This window comes from Chelmon rostratus, chromosome 4 (genome assembly GCF_017976325.1).
Source record: "Chelmon rostratus isolate fCheRos1 chromosome 4, fCheRos1.pri, whole genome shotgun sequence".
In the NCBI taxonomy this organism is placed as follows: domain Eukaryota; kingdom Metazoa; phylum Chordata; class Actinopteri; order Chaetodontiformes; family Chaetodontidae; genus Chelmon; species Chelmon rostratus.
The window spans coordinates 15424084-15451649 of NC_055661.1; the positions used below are offsets into that span (position 1 = coordinate 15424084).

The window sequence follows — 27566 nt, forward strand, 5'->3', positions numbered from 1 at the left end:
ACACACACACATATATATATTTTTTAATCAATTAGTAGTTTCATCTACAAAAAGTCATTCAGTGTTTCCCAAAGAGATGTCCCCGAGATGACATCCTCTGTTACATCCACAACCCGAACATATTCACGTAATGTCATAGAGGAGTGAAGAAACTAGAAAATATTAACGTTTAAAAAGCCGCAAGAAAAGACCTTTGACTTTTTATTTTATTACACAACCCAATTTATCAATGATCAAAATACTTGGTGATGAAATTAATAGCCGACAAGTAATCGATTAACGGTTGCAGCTCTTATATATTTGAGTTGAGAGAGAGTTGAACGTGGGTGATTAAAAAGTACTTTTCAGGGCCAAACAAAAATCTAGTTCATGTTTTAGTGTGTGCAGACTACTCTGATGCAGGGAATCCCTTACATTCACGTTTTAGGGCCAGTAGCACATCTTAAAAAGGACTTGCGAGCCAGTGCAGCTCTTCTCCCCTCTTTTTTTCATTAATCAGCCAGCCTGCCAGCATTCCTCGGTCTCAGAGGAACCACGCTGTCCTACTGAACTTCAGATAGGCAGTGAATGTGCGTAGCAGAACGAGAGCGGCCATGTGAGAGAGAGGGTGACAGAAAAAACTGGGGGGAAAAAAAAAGCTTTTGCACAGTTCGACGTTGCTTGAGCCGACCAGACAAGGGCAACTGGCAGCGAGGCCAGTGAACTAAGAGACAGAGAGAGCTCCTCTGTACTGACATCAACATGCCTCACACACCGACGGCTCAGACGCTGCAGCTGCTCTGCTCAGTGTGTGTGTGTGTGTGCTCAGCTCCCCGCCTATGGTTTGGAAGCGGGAAGCTGAGGGGAGGGGTGGAGTGACTCATCACAAGCAGGGAGGGATCAGACTGGAGGTCAGGGGTCAGAAGGAGAGCCCAGCCTCTCGAAGTCTGAACGAAGGGTCGGAAATAATCCCCCCTCGTTTCCTTACCCAGTTTGTGCCTGTTTGTGTTCAGTTATTGGCCGCAGTGTCTGCTAGACGCCGGTCGCTGCCAAATCTCGCCACCCCGAGGGCCAAAACTCGCTGTCAAACGTCAGGCGTACAGCCTAAGTGGGGATGACGCAAGGCTCTGCAATAAAACCAGTGCGTAAGTCAAGTTAATGGCAGAGCGGGGCTGCACGCTGACAGCCGTGGCAGCTGCTATTACATAATCCTGTACATTGACACAGATCCTGCTGTTCAGACTGGTATTGTGCGTCAATTACACGGGTACCGTGCTTTTCATTAAGGCATTGTGCACCATCCATACAGACGCCCTTTGTGTTAGCGGCTATTCATTTCAGCCTATGCACTCCCGTTTCCAAACATACAAGTCTGACACTCTCCGATGGCTGCCATCGCCACCTCTGCCCCAAATCTATATCGGAACTGTCATAATAAAATTTCACACGCGAATATTAAAAGGTCTAAATGAAATACGTGCTCGACAACAGCAGCAGCAGCAGCAGGAAATCTGTGAAAAAACAACTCATTAGGAGCGTGTCTAACAAAGCAGAGTTGATAGATAGATGTCTGATTTTGCCAGTCTCAGCTCCTCTGCCAGAGAATGTGGGCAGATACGCTCATCAGCAGAAAGGCATCCTGCCAGCACAGCAGCAGCAGAGGCTGCAGCTGGTCAGCTGGTTAACATCTTACCCAAATGACCTCACTTAACCAGAAAAGACTTCACACCATGTTGCGTTTATAAACTCTCCTGGACTCTGATTCACACTGATGCAGTAAAATATCATATATCATAATCAAGAGCCACAGACTGATGAGAACCCACAGGTAGGGTCTAGAACACACTTATTTGGTTACTGATACTAAGAACATGTGATGCCTGGATTTTGGTCGCTGACTGCTGCCACTGTGGTTGTTACTGCAGCCAGAAAACTTAGATTTGGGCAGACTGCAGAGTCTGGGTGCAGCTGAGGTAGGACAGTAAGGAACAGTGTAGATAAACATAAGAAATAAGCTATCGAGACCACTGATCTAAATCTATCGCCTTTTGTTTCAAGAGAGAAGTTCAGTACAGTTCTTGGAGGCAGCCTCTAGTGGCCACTGTAGAAACTGCAGCTTCACACATTTGCATAATGGCTTCAACGTGCTACGTGCTGCATCCACATGTTGATTGAATTCTAAAAGTCTTTGTGGCAGACTACCTGCACTCTTGACTGCATATCCAAGAAGTCTCGAAAGAAACAAATAAACAGAGCGGTTGGTGGCACAGCTCCACAAATGCCACACTGCGCGCTCTGTGATCTTTTCTGTGATCTTTGAACATGTGCAAAGTTACAGATCGCAGCTTTAAAAGCAACACTAACATCATAGTTTTCCCGTTCACTGTGGCTGCATCTGCTCAAAGGAGTCCGAGCTCAGCATTATCTGTTGCAGCAGAGGCCAAAGGCACCATTAGGCATCCTTCCCGCTCTGTTCTATACACACACACACACACACACACACACACACACACCAGGCAGCACTCTGAAGCCCAAGTTTGGGCACACTGCCCAAAAACCTCAGAATGGGAATTGGAACAGCAGCGAGTCTCAAGCGTCACAGGAACTCGAGCTGTCTCACAGAAATGCTCCAGCTAAAAATTCCTCATGGGGCTCATGGGGAAAAAAAAATACTATCAGCATGCTGTAAACAATGAGCGCTGGGGGTCTGATGAGCCACTGTAACAGTAGCTTTGTGATCCTGGCTCGTCACTGTTTCTGTAGATGCAGACGCACAGTGAGCTGGTCTTTCTTTTAGCTTCCACAAGGCCACAACAGTCCATGTTTCACAGAAGAGGGCAGGTTTTTTTGCCAAACTATCTTGAAAGAGTTCTCCACTGATGACACGTTGCCATCTACATTAGCTGCACTACATCTCGAGTGTTGGCAGTTCGGTCGAGATTTGGCAGTGTTGTGCTAGTGGTGGCTGACGTAGCCTCGAGCCTCTAGACTCAAGCAGAGATAAGCTTGAACTTGAGCTTGGGCTCAATCCACACCCCCTATTTGTTTTTTTTTTCATTTTCAAACTTGTAGTCATCTTCAGACCCAATTAATTTATCAGACCTCGTGCAGCTTCCTTGCAAGACTTTTTTCACATGTGCAGTAATACTCCTCGAGACCTGCAGACAGACTTTACACTTACCTTTTAAATGACTGTAGGTGACCTTCTCGTACAAATGCACAAAGATATGGAAGACAAGCAATCACCGTGTCTTGTGCATGGCTAATACCTGCCAGCAAGTGAATGGTTGTTTATTGCAAACCAGCACATCAGCCATTACTAGTTGTTGAACTCATTTCTATGACACTAGCATTGATTTAAAAAAAAGTTCTAAGAAAGTATTCTTGTTTTTAGAGGTCTTAGGTTCACCTGGTGTTAACCTTGGCGAACAATAAACCCCATCAGACAACGGGAGCCCTGTCCCACTGCCCTCAGGCCCTCCTGCTACAGCCCTCCCATGCTCAACCATGCTTGGTTCCTTGCCAAGCTCGCATTGCTCCAGAGCGCAAGGCTTAAAAGGTGATTAGGTACAGATTTGGTGTCCCCTTCCTGTGTCGCCAAATGCTCTGACTCAGCTGACAGGAGTGCAGACGCCGCCCAGGAGGCCGTTTCCTGGACATCTGAACTCCATGTAGCGGCCAAGGTCGACTGCAGCGGTGCTCGGTGGAAACCCTGAGTCAGAGTGGGCGCTGCATGCAGCCACAGCGCAAAAGCCACAGAGCCTGACGTGACTAAAACAGCTATGTGAGCAACACACGCTTCCTCGAGCTGGTGTGCTGCATGTGCATCTGCTACTGCCAGGCGGGGAGGAGCAGCTCGACTCATAACCCCCTCAATTAGCAGCTTTGCAAGGGGGCTACTTATTATGCAGCACTCATAATCTACAAAGCTCCCTGGTGTTCCCCTGCACAGCTGATTGTAGTCAGGGGCTTTCCAGTCTGTAAAAAACAGCTGCCCGAGGAAACACAGCCGGCATGAAAAACATCTGAATACACAGACAAAACGTACTTGGCCATAGCACAAAGAGGATTTGCAAGGCAAAACAATGCTATAGCCTGTGTGACCCTTGCACCGAGACGAGGGGGGGTAGCCAGAGGTAGAACTCTGAAACTGCAAACTGCAAACAAGCTGCACATACTGTACATCTGCTCAACACATATGAGATTAAAAAAACCCAAAATACGCTTAACTTTCAACCCTTGTCAGGCCTTTGGCATGACTGAGACCACATTCCAGAGCATCAGTCATGTGTCCAGTCTCAACAGAGAGGAGTTTTAATCTGCCACTGAGAGCTTTGTGGAAAAATCAAGTCCATATTAATCCGATTAGCTCCAAGGTGCAGAGCTCCAGGGAGGAATGATGTGTCGTAATGCATCGATGACATCTCTCTCCTGGGCCAGATCATGTGAGGGGAGAGCAGCGAGCTAGGGGAGCAAATAGCGTCTCTGCAAACTCTGAGGTCAAAGGTCAGAGTCAGGATAAAGCTGACAGATGATTTTCCACCTGTTGCTTCAGGGAGGCTTAACAATACTGGTGAAGCGGAGGAGATAAGTTCAAGTCAGCACAAAAATGAGGTAAATATTTTACTAGTTTTGTTTCTCAGTACACAGTGTACACAGAGAGCGGCACCTGTTGCACTTTCTGTATATCGTCTGAATTACTAAACAAACAGGCTCTACATTTACAGTCAAATGCATGATGTTTATTCCCCGTAGAGTAGATACTGTAAATGACTTTAAGATGTAAATGCTACAGTCACAGGTAATCACGATGTTCGAGTTTGCCTCCATACCTTTCTTGTACTTGTGGATGGGAAGCTTCTTCAGCTGGTCCTTACGCAGGCGGCTCCTCCGAGCACGGTGTCGATCCTGGACAAACTTGGTGATCTGGGAACCGCGGAAAAAAGAAACATGTAAAAATCCTTTAAAATCAGTACACAAAACACACACGCACACTTTTCTTGTCCAGGTACTGAGTCCAAAAAACTGTAAGTGTGATTTCTGTCACCCCAGCAACACTGTTACATTATTGTTATGAGCCCAAATTGGATGCCAGATGCTGAAGTCTGGTACCAAAAGAGCCAATTGTAGCACTGAAATATAATACTAAAGCTTCCTCAATCAGACAGATTTCATCTTGTTTGACTGGACTAAGAGGCAACATGAGGTGGGAAAGTTACCTGTATAGAGATTTAATATGAAACTGCATCATCAATAACTCTGACAGTGAGAATGAGCTGCCCAGAAACATAATATTTACCGGACAACTGGCCTCTTTTTCTACTATTAAACCAGTGGTGGAATACAGTATTAAGCAGCTTTTTGAATAATATCAAGCATTTTCTACATGTAAGCAAAACAATGCCTTTAAATGTGCTCAATAGTTTGTTAGGTGAACCCTTGTACTTTGAGTTAAAATTAAGATGCCTTAAATTGAATCTACCATGAAAACAACAATGAGGATGAGGCAGATTCCAACGATGATGAGGAAGGGTATCAGGTAGTATTCCAGCGGCAGGCTGAAGTCTGGCATGAGGACCACATGTCCCCTGGAAAAACAAGCACAGCCATTAGCAGGTGATGGCAGGTATGGCAAACACCCAAACAGAGGCTGCACTACAGCAGCTGTTTGTTATAGCTCATTGTTTGGGTGCAACCTTGTAGAGATTTCAGTGTTGTTCCCTTAAGAAAAACATGATAGCATTTCACACACTTCTTTTCACAGAGCTCCCTCTGCAGCAGTCAAACATGTAATCACCAATTTGGTCCACCCTGACAAACTCTGCCAATACCATGTTTGGTGTTCATTCCTCTGCAAAAGGCTTGGGAATAACCCCCATGCACGTGGATGGTATCTGACAAGCACCACACACACCAGCTGATTTAAAAATGGAGAAATAGTATTGTAATGATGTGATTCTCTCTGGGCACCACTGACAGGCTGAGACATTTCATTACCACCTCAGCAGCAGTGACAACACATCACAAGATAAATCCTCTGCCTTGATATATTACAGTGCACACTGCAGGCTTTACTATTCTACAGCCCTATTAGATTCAGCTCATACGGTAGAACTTGGAAGCAAAGAATGGCCACACGGTTTTGAGTGAGAAAAAAAACAACACAGCAGCCACCTCTTTGCAGCGTTCCACTGAAAGAAGTGTGAAAAGCTCAGTGTGAGGAGTAAAAAGCTGCTTCTGTTTAAACTGATGGGCAGCATGAGATTTAGGTGTAGACTTACCCCTTGTCATACGTGTAGTCTTCTTTCAGAGAGTTGGCAGTCTCCTCGCTCACAAACACAGAGGGAATATCTATCTGCTTCATAACATCCACTAAAAATAGAAACAACAAAAAAAAAACCTGCTGTATTAACGGATCATGTGACTGAGCATCAATGCTGGACATGAGACGACCTTGAAACATGACGTCCTGTTAGCAGAGAAAAACCCAAGTAAGACTTGTTTGTTGCACTCTCAGAAACAGTTATTCAAATGTCTCATCACATGAAAACCTTCACTCAGTGTCCACTTACTTTCTTTCTCTGGAGGTTTTAACCACATCTAACTGTCTTCATCAATTGATATGAGTTTGTTGAACTTTTGGGGAGGGGGGGGGGGTTCAACTTTTTCTGAAAAACTGAAGAGCACATGATGCATTTGAACTAGGGCTGCAACGATTAGATGATTAATTGTTTAGCCGATTGATAGAAAATTATTGAGCAACTGTTTCGATAACTGCTTAATCATTATTTAAGCAAAACTGTCCAAAAACAGACAATAAAAAACCCTCATTGGTTCCAGCTTCTCAGATGTAAATATTAGCTGCTTTTTTTTTTTTTTAATGGTTCTGGACAGTTTGTCAGTCAAAACAAGCAGCTTGAAAAGGTCAACTTGGTCAACGTCAGTGAAGAATGAAAACAGAGAGGTTGAAAGAGAACGACCAGTCACTGTGCGAAGGGGCCGTGCTGGTTGGATTATCCGTTTCCGAACGCAGCGCTGCTAAATCTGATGTTGGGAAAGTGTCGCAGGAGGGGCACCAGGCGCTGTTTGACTTTATGACAAACACTTCGGTAGAAGCTTGCTGACACCTTTAGTGAGCTAAAGTGACATTAGCAAGTGTGTAAAACACCAGCTTGGGAGATCTTCTCTCCTCTTAAAAACACAAACCGGGGCAATATGGATAATTTATGAGAGTGCTGCACCCAAACAGTAGGTGAGCTGTTGGTGGGAGAGAACCCCAGACACCACCATAACACAAAAGTGGGCTAGAGCAGGGATGATATGGGTTCACAGGCAGGGAGTGCTGCGGTGCTGCAGGGCATCACATCCTGCCTTGAGTACATCTAGTGACTTTAAATGATCGATATAAAACTGCACAGCTTCTCCTTGGGGTCAGGGTCAGGTCATCTGTCAACACATACACATAATCTTGCAGCTGTGTAAGAGTCTAAACGTTGATGTGTTGATGTGTAAGGAGGTGCTGGTGGTGGTCACTTACGATCATTGGATCCCATGCTAATTAAGTCATCAGAGTCCACATTGTGAACAATGGCTGCCTTGTATCCAGCTTTCTGGGCATTGAGGACCTGTGAGGAGACAAAACGTTCACGCCCCGATCATCAGATGAATCCCCTGTGGTGCAAATACCTGGCGATTATAAACTACACTAACATCAGCTGCTACTATAACACTAAAATTAGCCCCAAGTGAAGGTGGTGTGTGTACTGTGACCAAATCCGATTTTCACGATCTGACACGGTAGCATCACACCACATTAAACATAAAAGAGGAACAGAAGCCAGTTGTGGTTAGACGGGAAGCTCTCTGATTCTGCTCAGAGGCCTTTAGCTCACTGAGCCGAAGCGTTTGCAAGGTACATCTATTCACCACCATTAGCCTTACAAAGGCACCACTTCCACTTTAAGGATGCTCTTGACTGCTGATATGAACTAAATTATAATGGAGCCTTGCAAACTGAATTCCCAGAAGGTCAATAAATACTGCAGTTTTCAGTCTGCGAGGGTCTTAATTACAACAGCAGTGTGAGAGGACAGCGGAGACAGCACATGAAGGAACTCTGTGGCTTCACGGCAGCTTTAAACAACATGTTTACAGCCTGTTTGCCAGGAAGTGTTTGCAAGAGACGAGATGTTTGCATCTAAAGCCAGGACAGCTCACTCCTCCATGATAAACACTGACTGATCGTCTAAGATGACTGAGCCGTAGGCCGAAATTTAGTGGCAGAGTGGACTAAGAGTCAGTCGAGATGTTCTATTATAGGAAGGTATGACAAATGCTGAAAGTCCGTTCTTCTGGTTTTACTCAATTAAAAAACACCTCACATTTTGACCTGAATGACTTTATCTGCGGCACCTGTTCCTGTTTATTTGTGCTGCCATTTCTGATTTTCAACAACAAAGGTCACAGGTTTTGATCACCACAAAGGCCAAGTATCCTGGAACAAAACACAACGTGTCATTCATGACACATTGAGATTATCTGCTAAGAATAATTTAGGACACAGCCTGTAATCCAAATCCAATATCACCACTAAAACAAAAAAACAGAAGAAGAAGGTTTTGGGTTTTTTTTGTTTTTGTTTTTTTAAACCATTTTGCAGCGTTATTAAGAGAGGCATCGAGAATCGTTCTGTGTAAAATTCTGGTACCGTGACGACAATAGTACTCACTATTCCAGTCGTGTGCATGTCTATGCATGCTTGTGTGCGTGAGTGTGTGTGTTAAATGTGTTTAAACTGGTGTTTAAACATGCCACCATGTCCACACATTCATTAATCATACCTCCTCAGAAAAAGGTTAAGCCTCACAGCTGCATAAAAACAGCTTTCACCCAAGTGTAACTTGTTTACTGTGTGTGTGAGTGTGTGTGTGTGTGTGTGTGTAGTCGTTTTCCTCTAAAAGCCAATTTATTTTTCTTTTCATATCTGTCAACACCTGCAATACAGACTGAAATTCACCAAACCAGCAGTCCAGACTGTGTCAAAGTCTGCATCCAGGCTTAATTACTACTGTCTTAAATTGTGGTGCAAAGTGTCAGCAACTTGAAATGATCTGGGTTCACTGAAGACACTAAAAAAGGATTTTGACAGGGATCTTTCCAGGGGGCCATGTGTGCTGCATCGTGGATGCAGGGGAAACTGATGTAATGACGAGCTTCCACCTAGGAGGCTGTTTTCACGGCTCTGACACAGCATAGAGGCTACAGTATCCTGTACTGCCATTGTTGCGGCCGATCACTCACAGCAGATGTGGTGGAGGAAACAGGATGTGACAAAATAATCCTGGAATGAATCATTATGTGTTTGGACGCAGATAGTCTATGTTTCCTCTGAAATTGAGGGGAAAAACAATTTGCATCAGATCACTCGAACTCCTACATCAAAAACCATGGGAGCAAAGACGGTGAGGCTCCAGAACCAGCAACAATACTTCAATCAGTGCAAGAGGAAATAATATTCTAACAGCAAAATGACGCAATAAAATTCACAACAAAAATAAATTCTATTGTATTGTACTAATCTCTTTTGTACAATACTTCTTATCACTACTGTTTGCTACTTTTGATATTTTATTATAATGTATATAATTTTTTACTGCTTGCTATTTTGATATTTTATTATATATAGTTTGTTCTTTTTAGTCCTACTTCACAAATTTTCACTTTTTTCACTGTGTGTATGCTTACAGTCACGGTACACTTTATTTTCTACACACTGCCATTTACTGTCCATATTCTTTTTTGTGCAGTACTTTTTCATGACAACTGTTTGCTATTTTGATATTTTATTATGCATAGTTTGTTCTTTATAGTCTTATTTCACTGTGTGTAATGCTGCTGCTGCACTGCAATTTCCCAGCTTGGGATAAATAAAGTCTATTAATCAATCTATCTATCTATCTAGTGGATTCAGTCTGTTACAGCATGCAACAAAGTTTTGACACAAAACAAAGCCAAATGAAAGAAAAAAACAGCCCCAAAACTTTAACACTTAACAACAAAGCTCAAGATAATATATCTCACATTTTAAAGCCATCTTAATAATCAGAGCTCATTATTCAGTCTCACACTGTGTTCAACCAATCGCCTGCTGTTAAGAACAAGATAGTTTCCTCCTGTCCCAATTTCTCTGGTTTTTCAAAGCGAGATGACATCCTCTTTCTTACACCTACACAGGAAGCTGTTGCTGCCTTGCTCGTTTCTCCAATCAGCGAGAACAAGACAAAAGTTTGGCGGGCAGCGTTTTAGATGTCTGTAACCAGGCTAAGATGACGTGAAATGTTGTTCAGACATGTCTTGTGCGGCTACAGTAGAGATTATGATATATTTTCCCTATTTTTAACAGTAAGCATCACAGCTGGGTATCAGTTCCTGAGAATCAAAGAGCAAAAGCTTCTTTTTCGAGCCAGCATTTGTCACCGTTTCTGTAAAACGTAGGAAACTATTGCTGAAATAGAAGCAAGTAAGGCAGGCGGAAGTATTGTGGATACACGGAAAAATCAGCCACTGAACATAAACATAAAACACAGATGAATAATATTTAATAAAAGTAATAGAACTGAAGGGTGAATTTAAACCACTGCTACCAGAAGCCACTGAGGAAATGCTGATGTTAATTATTAGTCAGAGTGTGTGCCACCCTCCTGTGGTAAATTAACACCTGACCTAAAGCCAGACAGCCAGAGTGAGACCATGATGAGTGTCAGGGCAGGGGAAAAAAAAATCAGTTGAGCTTGGGTCACACTCTGAAAGATCTGAAAGTCGTCTGCTCTGTTAAATAATAGAAGGGGGTCGCTCACGCTAACCTGAGCTATCAGCGCTTGTGTGAGTGCAGTGTGTTAGCCCAGCGGCTCGGCCTGGCCTCTTTGTACCGGCATTGTTCTCTGTTATGATGCAAGGAAATCCATTTAGACCTGCGAGGGGTGAACATGTGAGTGTGTGTGTGTGTGTGTGTGTGGGTGAGTGTGTATTGTGGCCTGTGTAGATGCTAATGCAGGACAGCACTGTCTTTTGTCTGTTCCTTGTCATTGCAATTTTATGCACAGGCATACGTGAAGCAGCGCGTATGGCAGCCGCAGCATTGTGGTCCCATGTGTTTGCCTGTGAGGGTGTATTGTGTGGAGGTATCAATGGCTACTGTGTGTGTCTCAAGGCAGGCAGGCCGTCATGCACGCAAAATACTGCGTCTGGATTAGTGCGTGTGTGTTTTTGGAGGAATGGAAAGTGAACTAGGTGGAGGAAGATTTCTGTCTTGCTTGGGAAAACTGAGATTGCTTACAAACTAAATCACTAATCAGTAGATCAAATGAAAGTGTGCTGACGATATTGATAACAGGGGAGGGCAACAAGGCCTTAACATGACAATGTGTCCAGCTTATGATAGTAAAACTAACTTCAGCATCGTGTTTGATTCCTCGCGTTCTTCTTCTTGTTTTTGCCTCTTTCATCCCTTCCCGATTGAGCTTAAACTCTTTTTCTTCATTCCAGTTTGTGTGTGTTGTGTGCTGCTCTGTTTAATTCCCTCACAAAGCAAACACGACAATCAATCTGTCCTAACTGAGCTGATTCAGACAAACCCTGACACACACCTCCTTGTTGTGTGACGTGATTCTCTGCTCTTTTTCTCTCCAGGTTAATGTTATCAAACCTCTTCTACGCTAAGTTGTTACTCCATTAGAAAGCAACTCATCCACAGCGGAGCCAGTGATATGACAAATATTCATCATGTTATGATTTAAGCTGGTGTAAACTTAACAATCCATATAATTATACGGATAACATCATATTGTTGCATTCTGTTCATTCGGACCAAAAACAGCCAGGTATTAAAGCAATGCACGGCGCTGGATTGGTGAGGGCATGAGGCATGAAAAATGATCCAGGAAGTCCATTTAGAATAACAGGTCAATGCTTTTAAAGGCTTATTAGACGCCAAAAATACTGCATTATGGCTTGTAGTACTCAAAAGATCTTACAGTGCTAGCTATCAGTTCACAGAGGCAGCTGTTCTATCTTTCATGACGACGATGGCGAGATAACAGTAGAAATACGGTGATAACACCTCGCCGTCATGAAAAAGAACGCTGATTTATCACGCAGTGCTCAAGTTCGTCCGGGCGTGAACCAAGCCTACAACTACTGGCATGCAATGATTTGTTTGATACATCAAACCCTACTTGGATATCGCCCCATGTCGGACACATTAAACGCTAAAGTGTTTGACTTGGCTGTGGTACGTGCATGTGGTGTAGGTATATTACACCTTGACAGCTTGTTGGAAATCAAGTCATGCAAATAGGAAACTACTGTAACAGCTGCAACAAGCCAAATTTTGACCAGTTTTTGGCTAATATGTGTCATTAGAGAAGCAGCAAATTTGTCCTGCAACCAATCATCATTTGGAGGTCATGCTTCACTTATTATAACTAATTTATTTTATTATCTAGCTGGTAAAATAATCAAATGCAGGTGCTGCCTGTAGAGAGCGGACCAAAAAGTCTGCTCTGTTAACTCTCAGCACACTGGCTGCTCTACCGCCTGGTTCAGGGTCTTATCAGGGAGATTTTACAGTGAGAGTAAAGACCCATTTTGGCTGTAGGCTGTCAAGATGCCAGCGTGTGGCGTGGTCTGTCTGCCTGGGATCTGCAGAGGAATTCAACCTCTGCTGCTGGCTCACCCTTGTGTTTGCATGGGCAAAGATAAGGACATTCAATGCATTCCTGAAAGCCTGAAGAGAGGGAGAAAAACAAGAGACAGAGAGGCAGAGATGTGAAAAAAAATCAATAGAAAGCAAGTATGTGGCTATTAACACACACAGACACACACACACACAAGTTTACACCAAGAATGCAGCAGCATGATCCTCTAACATCTGCAGACCATTGTCCATGTGAATTTCACAGTCTGCATTAAACCAGTGTCCTGCTGTTATTCCTGTGGGACCACACATAGAAATCCTGGTTTCCTCCTACAGCATCACGTCACTCTGAACACACCCAACTTCATGATGATGGTAAAACATCAAAACTAAAAAGTATCTACACATTCTTTATTCAACCAAAGTAATGATGCTTCTCAGTGCTGTTTTTGTTCATGGTCAAATGTTCACATTCATAAACGTGGCAGCCGCCCTGTGCTGCTGTAGTGGAACCACACTGGAAAAACTGATAAAGTGCCTTTCTCAAGGGCATCCTGAAATCTTTTGTTGTCGTGTGACGGCATGACTTGGCTCCAGGAATTTCTAGCTCTGTTCTCTCCTTTCCTGCCTTCCACAGTCCACATTATTTCGCCTTTTTTTTTTGTAACATCAGGCCTCGGATTTAAAACCCAGTGGAAGCATAATAAGCATCTGATGCTTGTTTTCTCATCGTGGCACCCTGCGGTGCTCTGACCAAATTCTGACTTGGCCTGCAGCACAGACACTGTAGGTCTATTCATGAGGTTGACCAATTATGGATTTTTAAAAGGCAGATTGGACTCCACTTAATTGGCTGTTGTTTTTTGGAGCCCTGTGAGTGAACTTAACGAGCCCCAGAAGCTTTTCGTCAGGGGGTTAAAAACACAGTCTGACAAATAAGACCCGACTAAAAGCAGAAATTTGCATTAAATCAATATTGAGATACCATTTTTCATGATATTCTTCAAAGTAACTAAAAACTGATCATACTTTCAGTAATAACACAGATAATTGCCATTATTATCTACAGATAATTGCCATTATCTGTGTTATTGGTCACAATCAACTCTTTAAAACCTGTCTGCTCTTCCTTGTACCTTATGTTTCATCATTACTTCTCCTTCCAACAGTTGAAGTTGATCACTAAGTTTGAGGAAAAGCTAAAAGTGGTGACTGTCTATGTTATCACAAGGATGGAAACAGAGGCAAAGATGTGCTGGTGGTAACCAAAAATGTTGTTGTTATTGCTTCTAACGATAGCAGAGGCACTTTTTCTTCGGGCGAGGCCAGGTGTCTCCACAACCAAAAATGAAAATCAGGGTTTCCTGATTTTCCACATCAGGGAACCCTGATCTGGAAAATCATTTCTCTCGTTCTGTATTAAGCACGCCGAGACCTTTATGAGTTTACCTGACCTTCAGCAAGAAGGTTGCAGCTGCTTTTAGGCCAAGAGCGCAGGACTATGCATTTGTATCGAGCAAGGGGAGGTGTTGCTCAGGAAAAAAAAAAAAACCCAAAAAAACAAACATGTTTCCAGTCAACTGTAAAATGGGAAACAAAAAAAAGAGTATTTCAACGTAATTTTCCACAACAGGTCACTGCACTATTGATAGTTGTGTGTCTGCACGTTTTTGTGCGTGTAATGCCTGACTGCCATTGGTCACAGCTGACTGGAGGTGTGTAAACAGTGCCACCTGGAGCTGCCTGACTCGACTCTTTGGATCCCAGAAAGAGCAGGACACGCTCTATAAAGCTCTTTGCCATTAGTATGTGCTGTTAAAAGCTCGTTCTGCAGACATGCAATACATTGACGAGTTATATAACAATTTCTTGCCATCATCTGCCTAAAGATATGATAAAAATGGCTGCTTGTGACAGGAAATATGGTTGCTCACGCAGGTTATATCTGCTTTTCCACCCCGGTACAAGCATCTGTAAGACTAGTGGTGTGGACAGAGACTGCTGATAGCATCACTAATTATTGCTGCATCACCAATGTGTGTGTGTGTGTGTGTCAATAATTACTGCATTTTCTCTCCTATGCGTGTCTGCCGCCAGTACTGCACACTGTCTCCTCATGCAGTGCTGCAGCTAAAACACACTGACTGTCCCTCTCTGCCTCTCTTACTCCTCTTCCACCACTGACTTATCTTCTCGTCCGCACACCCCTCTCTTCCTCTTCCTCTCCTTTATTCTCTAACCCACTGTCCTCTTTCCTTATTCACCTGTTTTACCATCTATTTCTCTTCCACAAACACCTGTCCTGTGAAGTTCAGGAGTTCAGGCAGCATGAAAGGCCAGCGTGCAGCTTGTTGCAGTGACTGGTCTGCATTTGCATCGAGCAGACTTGACCTCAGCTTTGTGTAAATGAGTCTGAGCAGCACAGCGCACCTTTCTCACACAACACAGATCAAACTACGTGTTTCAGGCCAAACACGAGTCAAGATTCAGCCGATGTCTTCTTCTCACTTAAACAATGAAACATAGCAGGTGATTTATTTTTAAGTGTATTAAGAATGTTTATGAACATCGTTTTAGAGGCTGCAGCTAAGGACCACCAAACTTGAAAAGCACTGACTGAACCAACATATTGTTGGTGCAGGATGTGAAAACGGGAATTTTAATTTGTTTAAATTAGTCAGAACTAGTTTCTATGACTGTCCAATTGTTCTTAGACCATTCTTATTGTTTTGCTTTTGCTTTTTTCAACATGGCTGCTTGTTAACTGATAGTTACAGCTCAGTTACAGCCTGGTTGGCTCAACCCACACCCATTTTCCTCCACCCTAATTCATGCTCCTTTTCTCCTCTTCCTCCCTCTCTACCTGCAACTTTCCCCCATATCCATCCTTTCATTCCACGTTTTTCCTCCTCCTTTTCCTTCCTCTCCTCATCTCCAGACCTGAACTAAATAAGTCAAGTCAATTTTATTTATATTGCCCAGAATACACCTTGTCTTCTTTAGGGGAGAAAAAAAAAATAAAAAAAACTAGTGGAGCGCTTGATTTGTTGTTAGCATATAAAAAGGCTGTTTGGAGGTCTGTAAACGTACACCTCCACAGGGTCAAATTTCCCTGAACTACATCAGATCCAGCTAAACCCTGTCCTGCTTGTCTGGTGTTTGGACAGCAGCTCCCAATCAGGTCCTCATTTCACCCTCTCTCTCGTTCTCTCTCCTTCTGTCTCCCATTTAGTTTTTCTACCCTCATATCCACTAATTTTCCCTCTCGTCTTCTCATTCACCCTCTTGCCGCCTTGTGCTCTTGTTCCTCTCTTCTCCCCCACCCCTTGTCTCTTCCTCTCCACAAGCTTTCTCCTCCCACCATTCATTTTATCTCTCCTCCCCTCTTTCCCTCTCCTCTCAGCTCGCCTCCCTCCCAAAACTCCCCTTCTTTCTCCTTCTTTTCCCTACTTACCTCTTCTCTAAATTTAACCTCCTCCTTCTCTCTGCCCTCATTACCCTTGTTACATTATCCTGACTGCCAACTTGTCCAGAAATCTGCCCAGCCCCTCCTCTGATATTTCCACCCTCCCGCCTTTACTCTTTCTCATCCATTTCCTCCCCCTTCTCCTTCATCCCACCCTCCCATCTCTCTCCTTAGTGTTTCAGAGGAATGCTGCGAAGAGCAGAGCTGGGTTTTAGTTTCAAGGTCCACACGGCTGATTAGATAAAGAGTTCAATAAAACTGCAAACTGCAGGCAGGAGATATGCACACTGATCACACAACACAGCTGCAATTCATGAAACACACTTCTGTGCATGACAGAGACTATATTTTTATTTTATAAAGATAACTATAACACATTTTCATGGTGCATCCTTGTCTCTGTGTGTTGCTATTTTTTAACAATAAAAAATGCTTTTTATTTTCTTTTTTATCTCATTTGTTTGTTGCTTTGGACAAAAGCGTCTTCCAAATGAATAAACATATTTTTTAAAGGCAAAATAAGAAAGAGCAGTTCTAGAAGGTGCTACATAAGCAAGGCCTTATGTACTTACTTCCAGTGTATGTAGTCTGTTGTGTTTGGAGAACAAGAAATTTACAAGGACAGAGAAAGTTTGATCTGTAACTAAAGTACTTGGGCCAACTCTGTGTATGTGCATATATCAAATGTACAGGCTGTATGTGTGTGTATATGTGTGTGTGTGAGAGAGAGAGAGAGGGGGGGGGGGGGGGGGGGGGGGGGGGGGGGGGGGGCTCCCTATAGGTCAAAGGGAGCAGGCTGAGGTGTTTCTTGCCACAGCAATTTGCAACAGACATAAAAACAGCTCAGAAAAAGGACACAGCCACATGAGATACGGCTATTGCCCTCTTCTCACACACACACACACACACACACACACACACACAACACACTCTAGCTAGTCATACATCCAGTCAGCCACAGTCATACCCTGTCATGAGACTGAGTGAGCGTGTGCAGGAAGCTAGATCATTGTTTGAATAAAGACTGAGGCCTGCCTGCCTGCGTGTGTGTGTGTGTGTGTGTGTGTGTGTGTGTTGCTCGGGGGCTGTGAGGTCACTGCAGCACAAACAGGCTGCACAATGAAAAATGCACTTACTGTAAAGGCAGAGGTAGGAAGCAATGTTAGATGGGAAATTACCGACCAGAATAAGTGCTGACCAACTGTGAGCCTACTGCTCAAAGCAAACTCACACGAAACAATTTTACTCTAAGGCTGACTGGACAGATCATACTGAAAAAATAAGGTCACTGTGACCACTCCCAGCTCATCGCACATCTTTTCGGGCATGTTTGATTTGTTGGTAAGACAGTGAGGGAAAAGGAGCCTGTCTTAGCCACACCTAAAGATAAACTGAGGGACTTTAACCTCCGTCTTCTCGCCACTTTTTTTTTCTTCTTCACTGGATTCCTGCAGAAATATTTCAATTGGATGGATCGGCTGTCAATCGATAGCACTTTGTAAACCGTCATGGACACAGATTACATCACCACATGCACCACATCTGCTCTCTAAACAGAAAATTAGAGAGATTAAGCTACTAATCATGTGATTACATGCATTACTAAAGGTTAAAACATGGATAAGCATGTCTGCCTTAATACTAACACAGCCTCACTGTCTCACACACAAGACTCGTCACAGTTTGATTTCAGTTTCTAAACCATTTTGGCTTTTTTCCACCACCTTCTGTTTGAAATACAGAGACAAATATACAAGGTCTCTCTCTCTATATATATATATATCTATAGAAGAGATACAGGTAGCAACTGGGGAGGAATTCACTCGCAAGAATTCAGTTTAAGTTTACACGAAAAGCTTATTAGGCCTTTATTACCTCACCTGGAGCAGATGAGGTAATAAAGAGATTTATTTCTAATTTCCATTATTTGCTAAGTACATTCTTGGCTATGCTGTTACACTGATGGAGCTGATTTTAATGTTCCTCTCTTTTCTAACCCAACCTTTGTTATTGGATAATTGGAATCTCACTTTCTAAATGATCTCAACATCATATCATATGCAGTTTACTGGTATATTGGCCTCGCCTAGTTACCTAGGGTAGAAAAACGTTTCTGAATGAGAGGATTGTTTATTACGACGCCTGAAGTCAGCCCTGTCACATGAAGTTCACAGCTTCCTGACATTTATACCAGACCGGACGTTTAGTCTGAACTGCCTTTTGCCAGGCAGGTTTTACAGCGTGACCAGGGTTTCAGATGGGAAATTTTCCACCAGACAAAACACTGTCCTCTCTCTCTCTCTCAGTGGCCGCTGAACGTACATAGGTTCAATTTAAAGTAATGCAATATATCTCAATACCCTCAGTTTACATTTACTTCCTCTCTTCCCCACCAGCACCTCAATACCTTTTCTTTAAAACTTCTCTTCCAAATCGATCCAAAAACAGCCACATAACCATTCCAATGAAAGATGAGAGCAAATATATTAATGCATTGAGTTTTATGGTTGTTTCAACTAAATCTGGCACACCTTCATGGTTTAATCAATGGGACTAGTGTAAAGAAAAGACAAGAAGAGGGAATCAAAAAGAAAACTGAGAACAATGACAGATAGAGGCAGCAGAGCGGGACTGAACGAGTGAACAACAGCAAATAAGATAAAGAGAAGAGGGGAACAGTGTGGTTCCACAGAGCTCGACATATCCCAGGACATGTTACATAACAAGGACATTATGTCTTAATGTATATAGACCTGCTGTCTGTGCGTATGTGTGTTATTGGAGGGCAGCAGGGGGACGGACAGACTGTCTGCAAAGAATTCTGCAAAGAACGAAGGGAGGCACGGAGGGGGTGTTCATAGGAGGGAGAGGGGAGGAAAAGGGTATTGAGTTTCCTGTTCATCCCCCCTCCCTTTCCCACAAAGGTCAGAAAGGTCACCAATGGCCACCCCTCCCACCACCACCTCAAAGAATCCCAGTGTACAGGAAGTGCAAACCCTATCTCTGGAGATTCATTTTCTAAAAGGAGCAGCCATGGAGGAATCTCTCTCATGCACACGCACACACACGCACACACGCACAACACACACACACACACACACACACAAAGAGTGAGTGTGCCTATTAACACCCCTTCACCCCTCCTCATCTCAAACACTCTCTCTTGACATTCAACCCCATCTCTGTCGTGCCATATACACACACACACACACACACACACACACACACACACACACACACACACACAATCTTTCTTACACTCTCCCTTACACACACACACGCTCTCTCACACTCCACTGGTGGAGGAGCTAACACTTGACTGTGGGTTAAGTGGGTGAGTGTCCGTTTTATTGCCCATTACGGCCATGGATCCATTAGAACTCTGCACTGTTGCTCACTGGATGCTAATGGCTGTATGGCACAGAGGACGCTGCACAGGGTGAGCAAGAGATGTGAGGCAATGGAACAAAACAGCGGGCATGTTGGGGGGTGACACCCCCTACACCAGACGCACACAAACACACGTGCACGCACATGCACGCACACACGCAGAAGTGCCTCGTCTCAGTCAAGATGGAATCTATTATTCCTTTGTTTCCCTGCAGCTTCTGGAGGGAACTGAGCCCGGCTAAGAGGGAGGGAGGGAGTGTGTGTGTGAGACTCTGTGTGTGCGTGACAGAGAGAGGGAGGGAATCGAGGTAGACAGCTGAATGCTAGCAACAAACTGTGTGTGTGTGTGTGTGTGTGCATGAGACAGGGGGAAAGAGAAAAGGCAACAGTACGACAAAAGGGGAAAAAGGAACTGGGAGAGTGATGGAGAGACAAAAACTGCCAAAGGCAAAGAGAGACGCAGAGGAAGGGGGTAGCTCTGTGTGTGTGTGTGTGTATAAGAGAGACAGAGAGCAAGAGCAAATTGTTTATATTTATGTGTGTGTGTGTGTGTCCATGTGATGATGTGTGTAGATATGAGCCATCATTAAGCCAGAGACAGAACTCAGACAGCACAGCCAGACCTCACAGACAGATAGACTGTGAGACTGTGTGTGTGTGTGTGTGTGAGAGTGAGAGAGACAGAGAGAGGGCAAATAAACGTGAGACCAACAGGAGGAAATCAAGGACAGGGAGTGAGGGAATAGAGAGGAAAAACACAGATTGGAAAGGAGACAGGGAAATTGAGAACAAGGTCTTTAAGATTTTATTTTGGGGGGAATTTTTGCTTTTATTTTGACGGTGACAGAGATATGAACAGGAAATGTAGCACAGAAAAGCAACATTTCCTGGTTTAAATAATCTCAGTGGGACTACGGGAAGAGTGGCCAGTGACGGAGACCCTAACATGTACGTGCAGAGTGACGCACAATGTGGACGCAAACAAGAAAAAGGAGAAATAATTGTTGGCATATCGTCTGGAATGAGCACCCTCTAGGAAAATGCTTCTCAGTTCTCATAACACATCAACTGGTGAGCAAGACAAAGCAACTACCAATTATTTTGACACTCCACTAGAATTATTTTAAAGCGAGCAGCTAAAAAATGTTGCCTCACAACAACTGACCTTGCGATCACCTTTCACACAAGAGCAGATGGTGTGAGGAGCGATTTTAAAAAAAAAAAAACTTGTCGCAGTAAAGCCAAAAGATGACGAACAAACACAGAGAAGAGGTGAAAGGACAAGTAGCACCATCCGCTGTGGGATTCAAGGAAATAACATCTCAATTTTTGCTTTAATTAGAAGGAGCTGTGAAACTTCTGTGGATCACTGAGCAACTCTAAAATCATGACAAATGTTCAAAGTAAAGTCTCAATCCCACCCACAGCTGACAAAGTAAATACTCAATGTGGTACGAAAAATAAAACACAATCAACCCCTTTTACCTCTATAGATGCAGATGTTTGATATTCTTAATTGATAAAACCACTAATAATTAGGTCTAAATGTCAAAAGGTGCTTTGAAAGTCATAGCTGCTGGTGAGAAATGTATTATGGCGTTAACGTGCTGTAAGTTTACACTCAGAATGCCACCAGATGTCAGCAACAAGAAATTCAGAGTAAACTTTAACAAGTCAAAGCTGCTCCTTGGAGGGTTGCAGGAGGTTAAATGGCAAATTTGACATAGTTCAGACAGACCAGTGTGTGTGTGTGTGTGTGTGTGTGTTGTGTATCCACTGTGCGTCTGTCTGACACACAGCTATGTGGAGAGGAGTCTGGTTACACTCCAGCAAAGGGAACACCTCACTGCCGTGTCTGTCAACATGTTTCTGTGTGTGTGTGTGTGTGTGTGTGTGTGTGTGTGTGTGTGTGTGTGTGTGTGTGTGTGTGATGCAGTAAGGCCTTATAAGGCTGTATGGCTGGTTCAGAGTTACAAGAGAGTGGGGAAAAAAGAGCGAGAGGCAGAGACCAACAGAGAGAAAGAAGGCAAACTAAAATAGACTGAAAAAAGAATGAGAGACTGGAAATGTGAGAGTGAATGAACTGAGGGAGCAACCAAGGAGGTACAGAGGGAAAAGGTAAGACTGAAAGGAATGAGAGGAGGAGACAGAGAGATGGAAAGAGGCAGAGAGAAAAATGCCAAGACGCTGCATGCTTTCCTCGCTTTCACCCCATTACTCATCCCTGGCTCTCTTTTCTCCCCTCATCTCCTCCCCTCCTTCTCTCCCTTCTATTCTTTCTTCTGTTTTACTCTGTTTTTTTCACACTTTACTCTGTTTTTTTCACACTTGCACCAAAAGTCCAAGTGTTTCCTACACTTGGACTTTTGGTGCAAGTGTGAAAAAATGAGGTGACCAGAACAAAAATGGAAAAACTTCACACTGAATCATTTACTTCTGGCACAAATCTTCCTTGGGAATCAGCAGAGGATGCTGCATTAATAATAAAACTGAGTAATTCACTTGCTTCCAACTCTGTTGTCAAATTTATCAAGTGTTCAAACCACCAAGTTGAAGTTTTTCTAATCACAGATGATAGATAATGAGTTCACCTGAAGTCTCACAGTAAATATCTTAAAATTCTGGAAGAAGAAATGTGTCGTCAAGGTCGCAAACTAAATTAAATTAAATTAAAACCTCCAAACTAATCTCAGTTCTTCAAAATTACATATTTAGAAGTTTTTTCAATGAAAAAAATCCCTTCATGCCTGCTTAGGTGCAACTTTACACCCTCGGCTTCATTTAGTATGTGTGCTTCTATGAATGTGCAAATAGACCCCGCCTCTATTCAAATCCCCTCCACCACTCGCCTGCAGCTCCATGGTATTGTGCATACCTGCATGCCTTTGACTCTGCTCATCAAACCACTGCTCGTTCTCTGTTCTGATGGCTACTGTGGTACACAATGGCAAGTAGTAATATATGAGTAATTCAGACAGAAGTTTTCAAACTGGAAACTGATCCTGAAGAAGTAGAACAAGAAGAAGAGGGAGGAGGAGGAGGAGGACAAGGAGGAACTGTAAAGGGTCACCTACAAGAAGATGTGTCAAAATGGTAATGTATGTTATATATCACTCCCTATGTTAGAAACGTAATACATAACACGAGCCTTCAGCTTGACTCGGTTATCAAACAGCTAATAATGTCTTGGTAATGTGAGATAAGCCTCAGTCTCGATCGTCAGCTCTAGTCTCGATCAAGTTCATAACTAATGTGGCATCATACTGACATTACCCAGCCTTATAGGTGTTTGTGTGCTCACTGTGTTACAATGTCCACAAAGCAAGAAAACATACGCTGCAGAGAAATACCGCAGGCATAGCACTGAGGTGGCACTTCATAGCGGAAATGCTCAGCCACGGACTGCTTCTTTTGCTCCTGATGTCTTGCAGCGTTTGGAAAACCCCACATGGACATGTTGACAAGGTTGAAAACTTGATTTTCATGGGAGGGGGTCTTTGAGACATTTGCAGAGGCATTGAAACAAGTGCAGTAAATTTCATTTGTATGCAAATGAACAATTAATGTGCTTTCTTCAAAGCTACCAACGACCCAGGTCAACTGCACATGGCCCGATGGCTCACTCTGCTCATGGAGATCAGCTTTCTCCATCTTTCAGCCGCACTACTGGCCTATTAGGCAAAGACAGCTTTTTTACTCCACAAGTCCGGCATTACACGCGAAAAGTGAAGCAACAGAAGAGTAGAAGAAACTAATGGAGGAGTGGGGTAGGCGCTCATGCAGGAAACTGTGTTTAGGGAAATGGGCACTTCCTGTTTTCCTGTTTCAAGCAGCTGATCTAAGAGCTTCGGTCAAATCAACTCTGAAACACCACCAACTGATAGACATGCAGCGTGAGGCCTCTAACACACTGTTGTAGATGTGGCAGCTTGCCCTCATAAAGTAACAGCTCCTGAAATAAATGATGTTTTCAGTTACTTCCAGGTATTGCTGTGCAGTAAAAAGGCTTTACCAACAAACTAGACTGTCACTAAGCAAGTAAACAAGTACTGGAGGCCTGTTAGTGAAATAAAAAAAGAGCCGTACCCACAATGCTGCACATAGTTTTGGTCAGACAGTCAGTGACCTGCTTGGCTATCGAATAAAGGGGATTATATTATGCTTAGATATAAAGTGAGAACAGTTGTGTTCAGATTAAAAGTAGAGACGTTTGTGGTTGGTTAAGGGTGTGTCGTGGTTTAGTCAGGAAGGACTTTCATCCCTGACAAAACAACAACAACAACAACAACAACTGGTACCTTGATGTCAAAGTTGCAGTCGAAGCGCTTGATGAGCACGATGAAGGCGCCCGTCAAGTTGTCCCTCGGAGGGGGCTCGATGGGCTCGCACGCATTTTCTGGCCGTGCCCCAATCAGGAAGCCCTGCAGGGATGACATCATCAGACATGCCATGGTGAGAAAAACACAAGTGACTTACAACCAAGCTTAAGCAAATGTCATTTCTTGAAAGTCAAACAGACAATGAGGAGTCAAATGAGGAGCCGGCTTCCAAAATAAGATATCTACTATTGAGGAAACCTTCTCCAAAAAGGATTCTCTGCATTCAAACAAGCAAACAGATTTCAAAAAGACCAATAATAATGATAAACTATTATAATGCTGACAAAATAATGATCTTGCTTCATATTAGAGCATGTGTCCGCTAATGTCACTCAATAAAAAAGAGGTACCATTGGTCGTATCTAAACAGGATTTGCTAGTTCTGTCAGTGTTCATTATGATTTGTGCTGATAGTTCAGGGACTGTAGGTGAGTCACAAAACATCTCAAAGTGATAAATCACTGTGGCTCCATAGCTAAGATTTTTTTCTGCATTCGTAAAAGTATTTTGTGAGCAGATCACCGTCCTTTCCGAGATATGATCACGCTGTTTTGTCAGATTTTCAGGAGCTGCTGAGTGAGCCTGTATACTGATAAAGACGGTAAACACAACACAGTTGCACCACAGGGCCGCAGAGTGAGCTCCCTGACCCAAAGTCTGAGCAGCGCCATCTTTGTTCGAGCCTCCCGCTGCTCCCAGATCAACAACATCCATCACAAATCACGTCTGAAAAACAAACTTTCAAAAAAGAAATTTAAAAGATGCTGAGAGGCAGTTCTGCTGCAGCCCCAGATGTAACTCAGTGAAATCAAACATAAATTTAACATGGTAATGCATGCATAATGAATACAGAACTTTCCACTGGAATGAAGAATATTACTGATGCCTGTGTGTCTTTGTATGGTCGTATAAACCTTTCAAGGATGCTGGTGTTTTCAGTTTGTCAGGGTCACAGTTTGCCATGAATAACTCTCAGCCTTCTATTCCAAACCTCTCTCTCTGCTGCTTCCTGCCTTAGTCCAGTTTTCAACAATAGCTTCTGAAGTGAGTGATGAGAAGAGTGAGATAGTGAGAAAGATAGAGAGACAGAGACAGAGAGAGAGAGAGAGAGAGAGTGGAAAACAGCGAAAGATAGAAATATGGAGGCAAAGGGAATCAGAGACCCACTGAAATGCAGACAAAAAAGAAAAAAACAGAAAAAAGACAAATGGAGAAAGACAAAAATAGCAAGGTGAAGACAAAAAGAGGCAGAGGGATGGTGAGAAAAGAGAGGGAGCAAAGAACCAGAGCAGATAAATGCAGAAGAGATGATGAAAGGCAAATACACGAGAGATGAGGAGGGACGGACCTGATGCGATATACATTTCTAAACCTCTGCTGCTCTTATGCAAGTGTAACTAACACCGTGTGTGTGTGAGCGGCAGGGTGGTAGACAGGAAATGTGGACTGCTGTGGGACTCAGGGACTCTCTCTCTCTCTCTCTCTCTTTCATCAAGGAGAGTCAGCACTTTTCGCACACACACACACACACACACTTGCTGTGTGTGTATCTTGCCAGCTGCCATGCTGACATGACTCCAAAACAGTAGCTGAGCCACATATGGAAAATGACCACAGTGACACATCACATTCACCAGCAAACCCGAACCACTCTGCACAGCAGAAGAGAAGCATCCACTGACTGAACACCGCCTGGTTACAGTTTAACATTAATAAGACTTGATGTACGAAAGGTCAACTTCAGGAATCGTCTGTGAAAGTTCACATCGGGGAGGAGAAGCATGTGAGGAATCACCCACCGCCTTCGCCGTCACCTCTGGGCGCCTCCTCCAGTGCAGTCATGCCTTGCTAAATGACATCACTGTGCCACTGCCTCACATTCCTCCTCCTGACATTAAAACCAGTGGTGAGAGCGCCCTCTGCTGGGTAAAAAAAAAAATCTAAAAAACAAAAATACCTGGCAGGACTGCAGAATGCAGAGACGAGAGGATGGTGAAAAACAGGAAATAACTGAGGAAGGAGGGGGAAATCCTGAAAGGAGATGAAGATAAAATGCTGCCTGTGCAAAATATACCACAATAACCACCATAAAACTCATCTAATACCACCTTAAGATGATTATATAATTCTACTGCCTTTACCAGACTCCATGCTAGGCGATATGGGGCTTTTTTTGTACAATATGAATATTTTTATCGTCCTGTCGTGATATCTTTACTGCGCATATGAGGCTCTGCTGTCTGCGTGTGCCAAGACAAATTCATGCTCCTTTGTGAGCTCTGAGTATGTTTTAAAGAAATCCTTAGAACAAATTCATGTGCATTGATTGTACACTTGGGGAATAAATACACAGTGTGACAGTACGTTGTCTGAATTTGCTGATAACAACCAGAGTATTTTTTTAAAGGATTAAACAGACTGATTCATGTTGGAGCCTCCATCTGTTTCCATACACTGACCAAGCCATTTCCTCTGTAGATATCAACTCAGATACCACCACTTCAGGTATGCTAGGAAACATGAGGCCATGAATTGCTGCTGCAACTGAGTCAGCAACCTCCTGTGACTGAATAAATGCAACTGAGGACAAAGTAAAAAAATTGTATTTGTTATGTATAATTTGGAATTTGGATGAACATTTTGAGTAAAACATAGTCTAAATATTACGTGTTACTCTCCTGAAGGCTAATCAGATATTTTGGTCTGCAGCTGGCTTTACTTTGTCTTTTGTCTTGAATGTGTTAAGGTAGGTCTGGTGTTACTGCAGACTGAATTAACTATCAGTTAAAAGCTTAATGTTGGAGAAAATCAAAAAGCTAAAGTTAGACATCCCTTGCTGCTGCTTCTTTTGGCTCTCATGGTTTTCCTATGTGCATCTTAAAAGGTTAACTGCAACCTGACCTGATGCAAGTGTTGAAAAGGCAACAGTGCCTAATTCGGTGATGGGTTCCCTTCATCATATATTGGGGGGTTCTGGAGTTGTTGAAAAGAAGTGAAAACTGTTGCTGTCAACAATTAAGAGAATGAGAGTAAAATAGCAATAAAAAAAACAAGTAATTATTTGTTCTTGTTGTATCTATACAGTGCTACAGTGCTAACACACTCAGAGGGATTTTCTGCTGTTGCAGAATTCAGGAGGAGGAGGAGGAGGGGGCGTTTCTCTGGTGGACTATTCCAAATTACTGCACAGTGATCACATTTAATCCTGCCACTAAAAATCTCCCTTGTTTGCAGATTTGCTCTCGGTTCAGATGGAGAGGTAAACAGAGGAATTAATAACTCGCTTTAGCCTAACTGGGGCTTCCTGTAAGCAGATTAAACCTTGTGTGGCTCCTCATTGACATTCGGTGATGTTCAGACTCCTGCCTGAGCCACTTCAAAACCCCTCTACCTCTACCTACCTCATGCATCACAACACACACAACAGGAAGCAGGTGAAGGCACAGAGCTGTCTTCGACATACACTGACTTTTACCCAGCATTCATCATTCCATTACTTAAATAACAACATCTACTACATCGATTACCAGAGTCCTGAGGCATTAACCCTTGAGCTTCTTACTCAAACTTATCCCACTGCTGAGCTCAGCCTGGACAGAGATGCCAGTGAAACAGGGTTTGTTACTGGGTCACATTCTAATGAACAAGATGTACCTGA

The 27566-nt window shown here is 43.3% G+C and overlaps 1 protein-coding gene across 1 annotated transcript in view; it reads right to left on the reverse strand.

Moving 5' to 3' along the window:
- rnf13 (ring finger protein 13) overlaps nt 1-27566 on the reverse strand; it is a 40431-nt gene that overhangs the window by 4937 nt on the left and 7928 nt on the right. Inside the window, exons 4-8 of the mRNA XM_041935747.1 lie at nt 23828-23950; nt 7517-7604; nt 6261-6351; nt 5462-5567; nt 4812-4905 (exon numbers count right to left, since the gene is read on the reverse strand). Of these exons, the coding sequence (XP_041791681.1) occupies nt 4812-4905; nt 5462-5567; nt 6261-6351; nt 7517-7604; nt 23828-23950 (502 nt within the window). The remainder of the gene's footprint in view (nt 1-4811; nt 4906-5461; nt 5568-6260; nt 6352-7516; nt 7605-23827; nt 23951-27566) is intronic.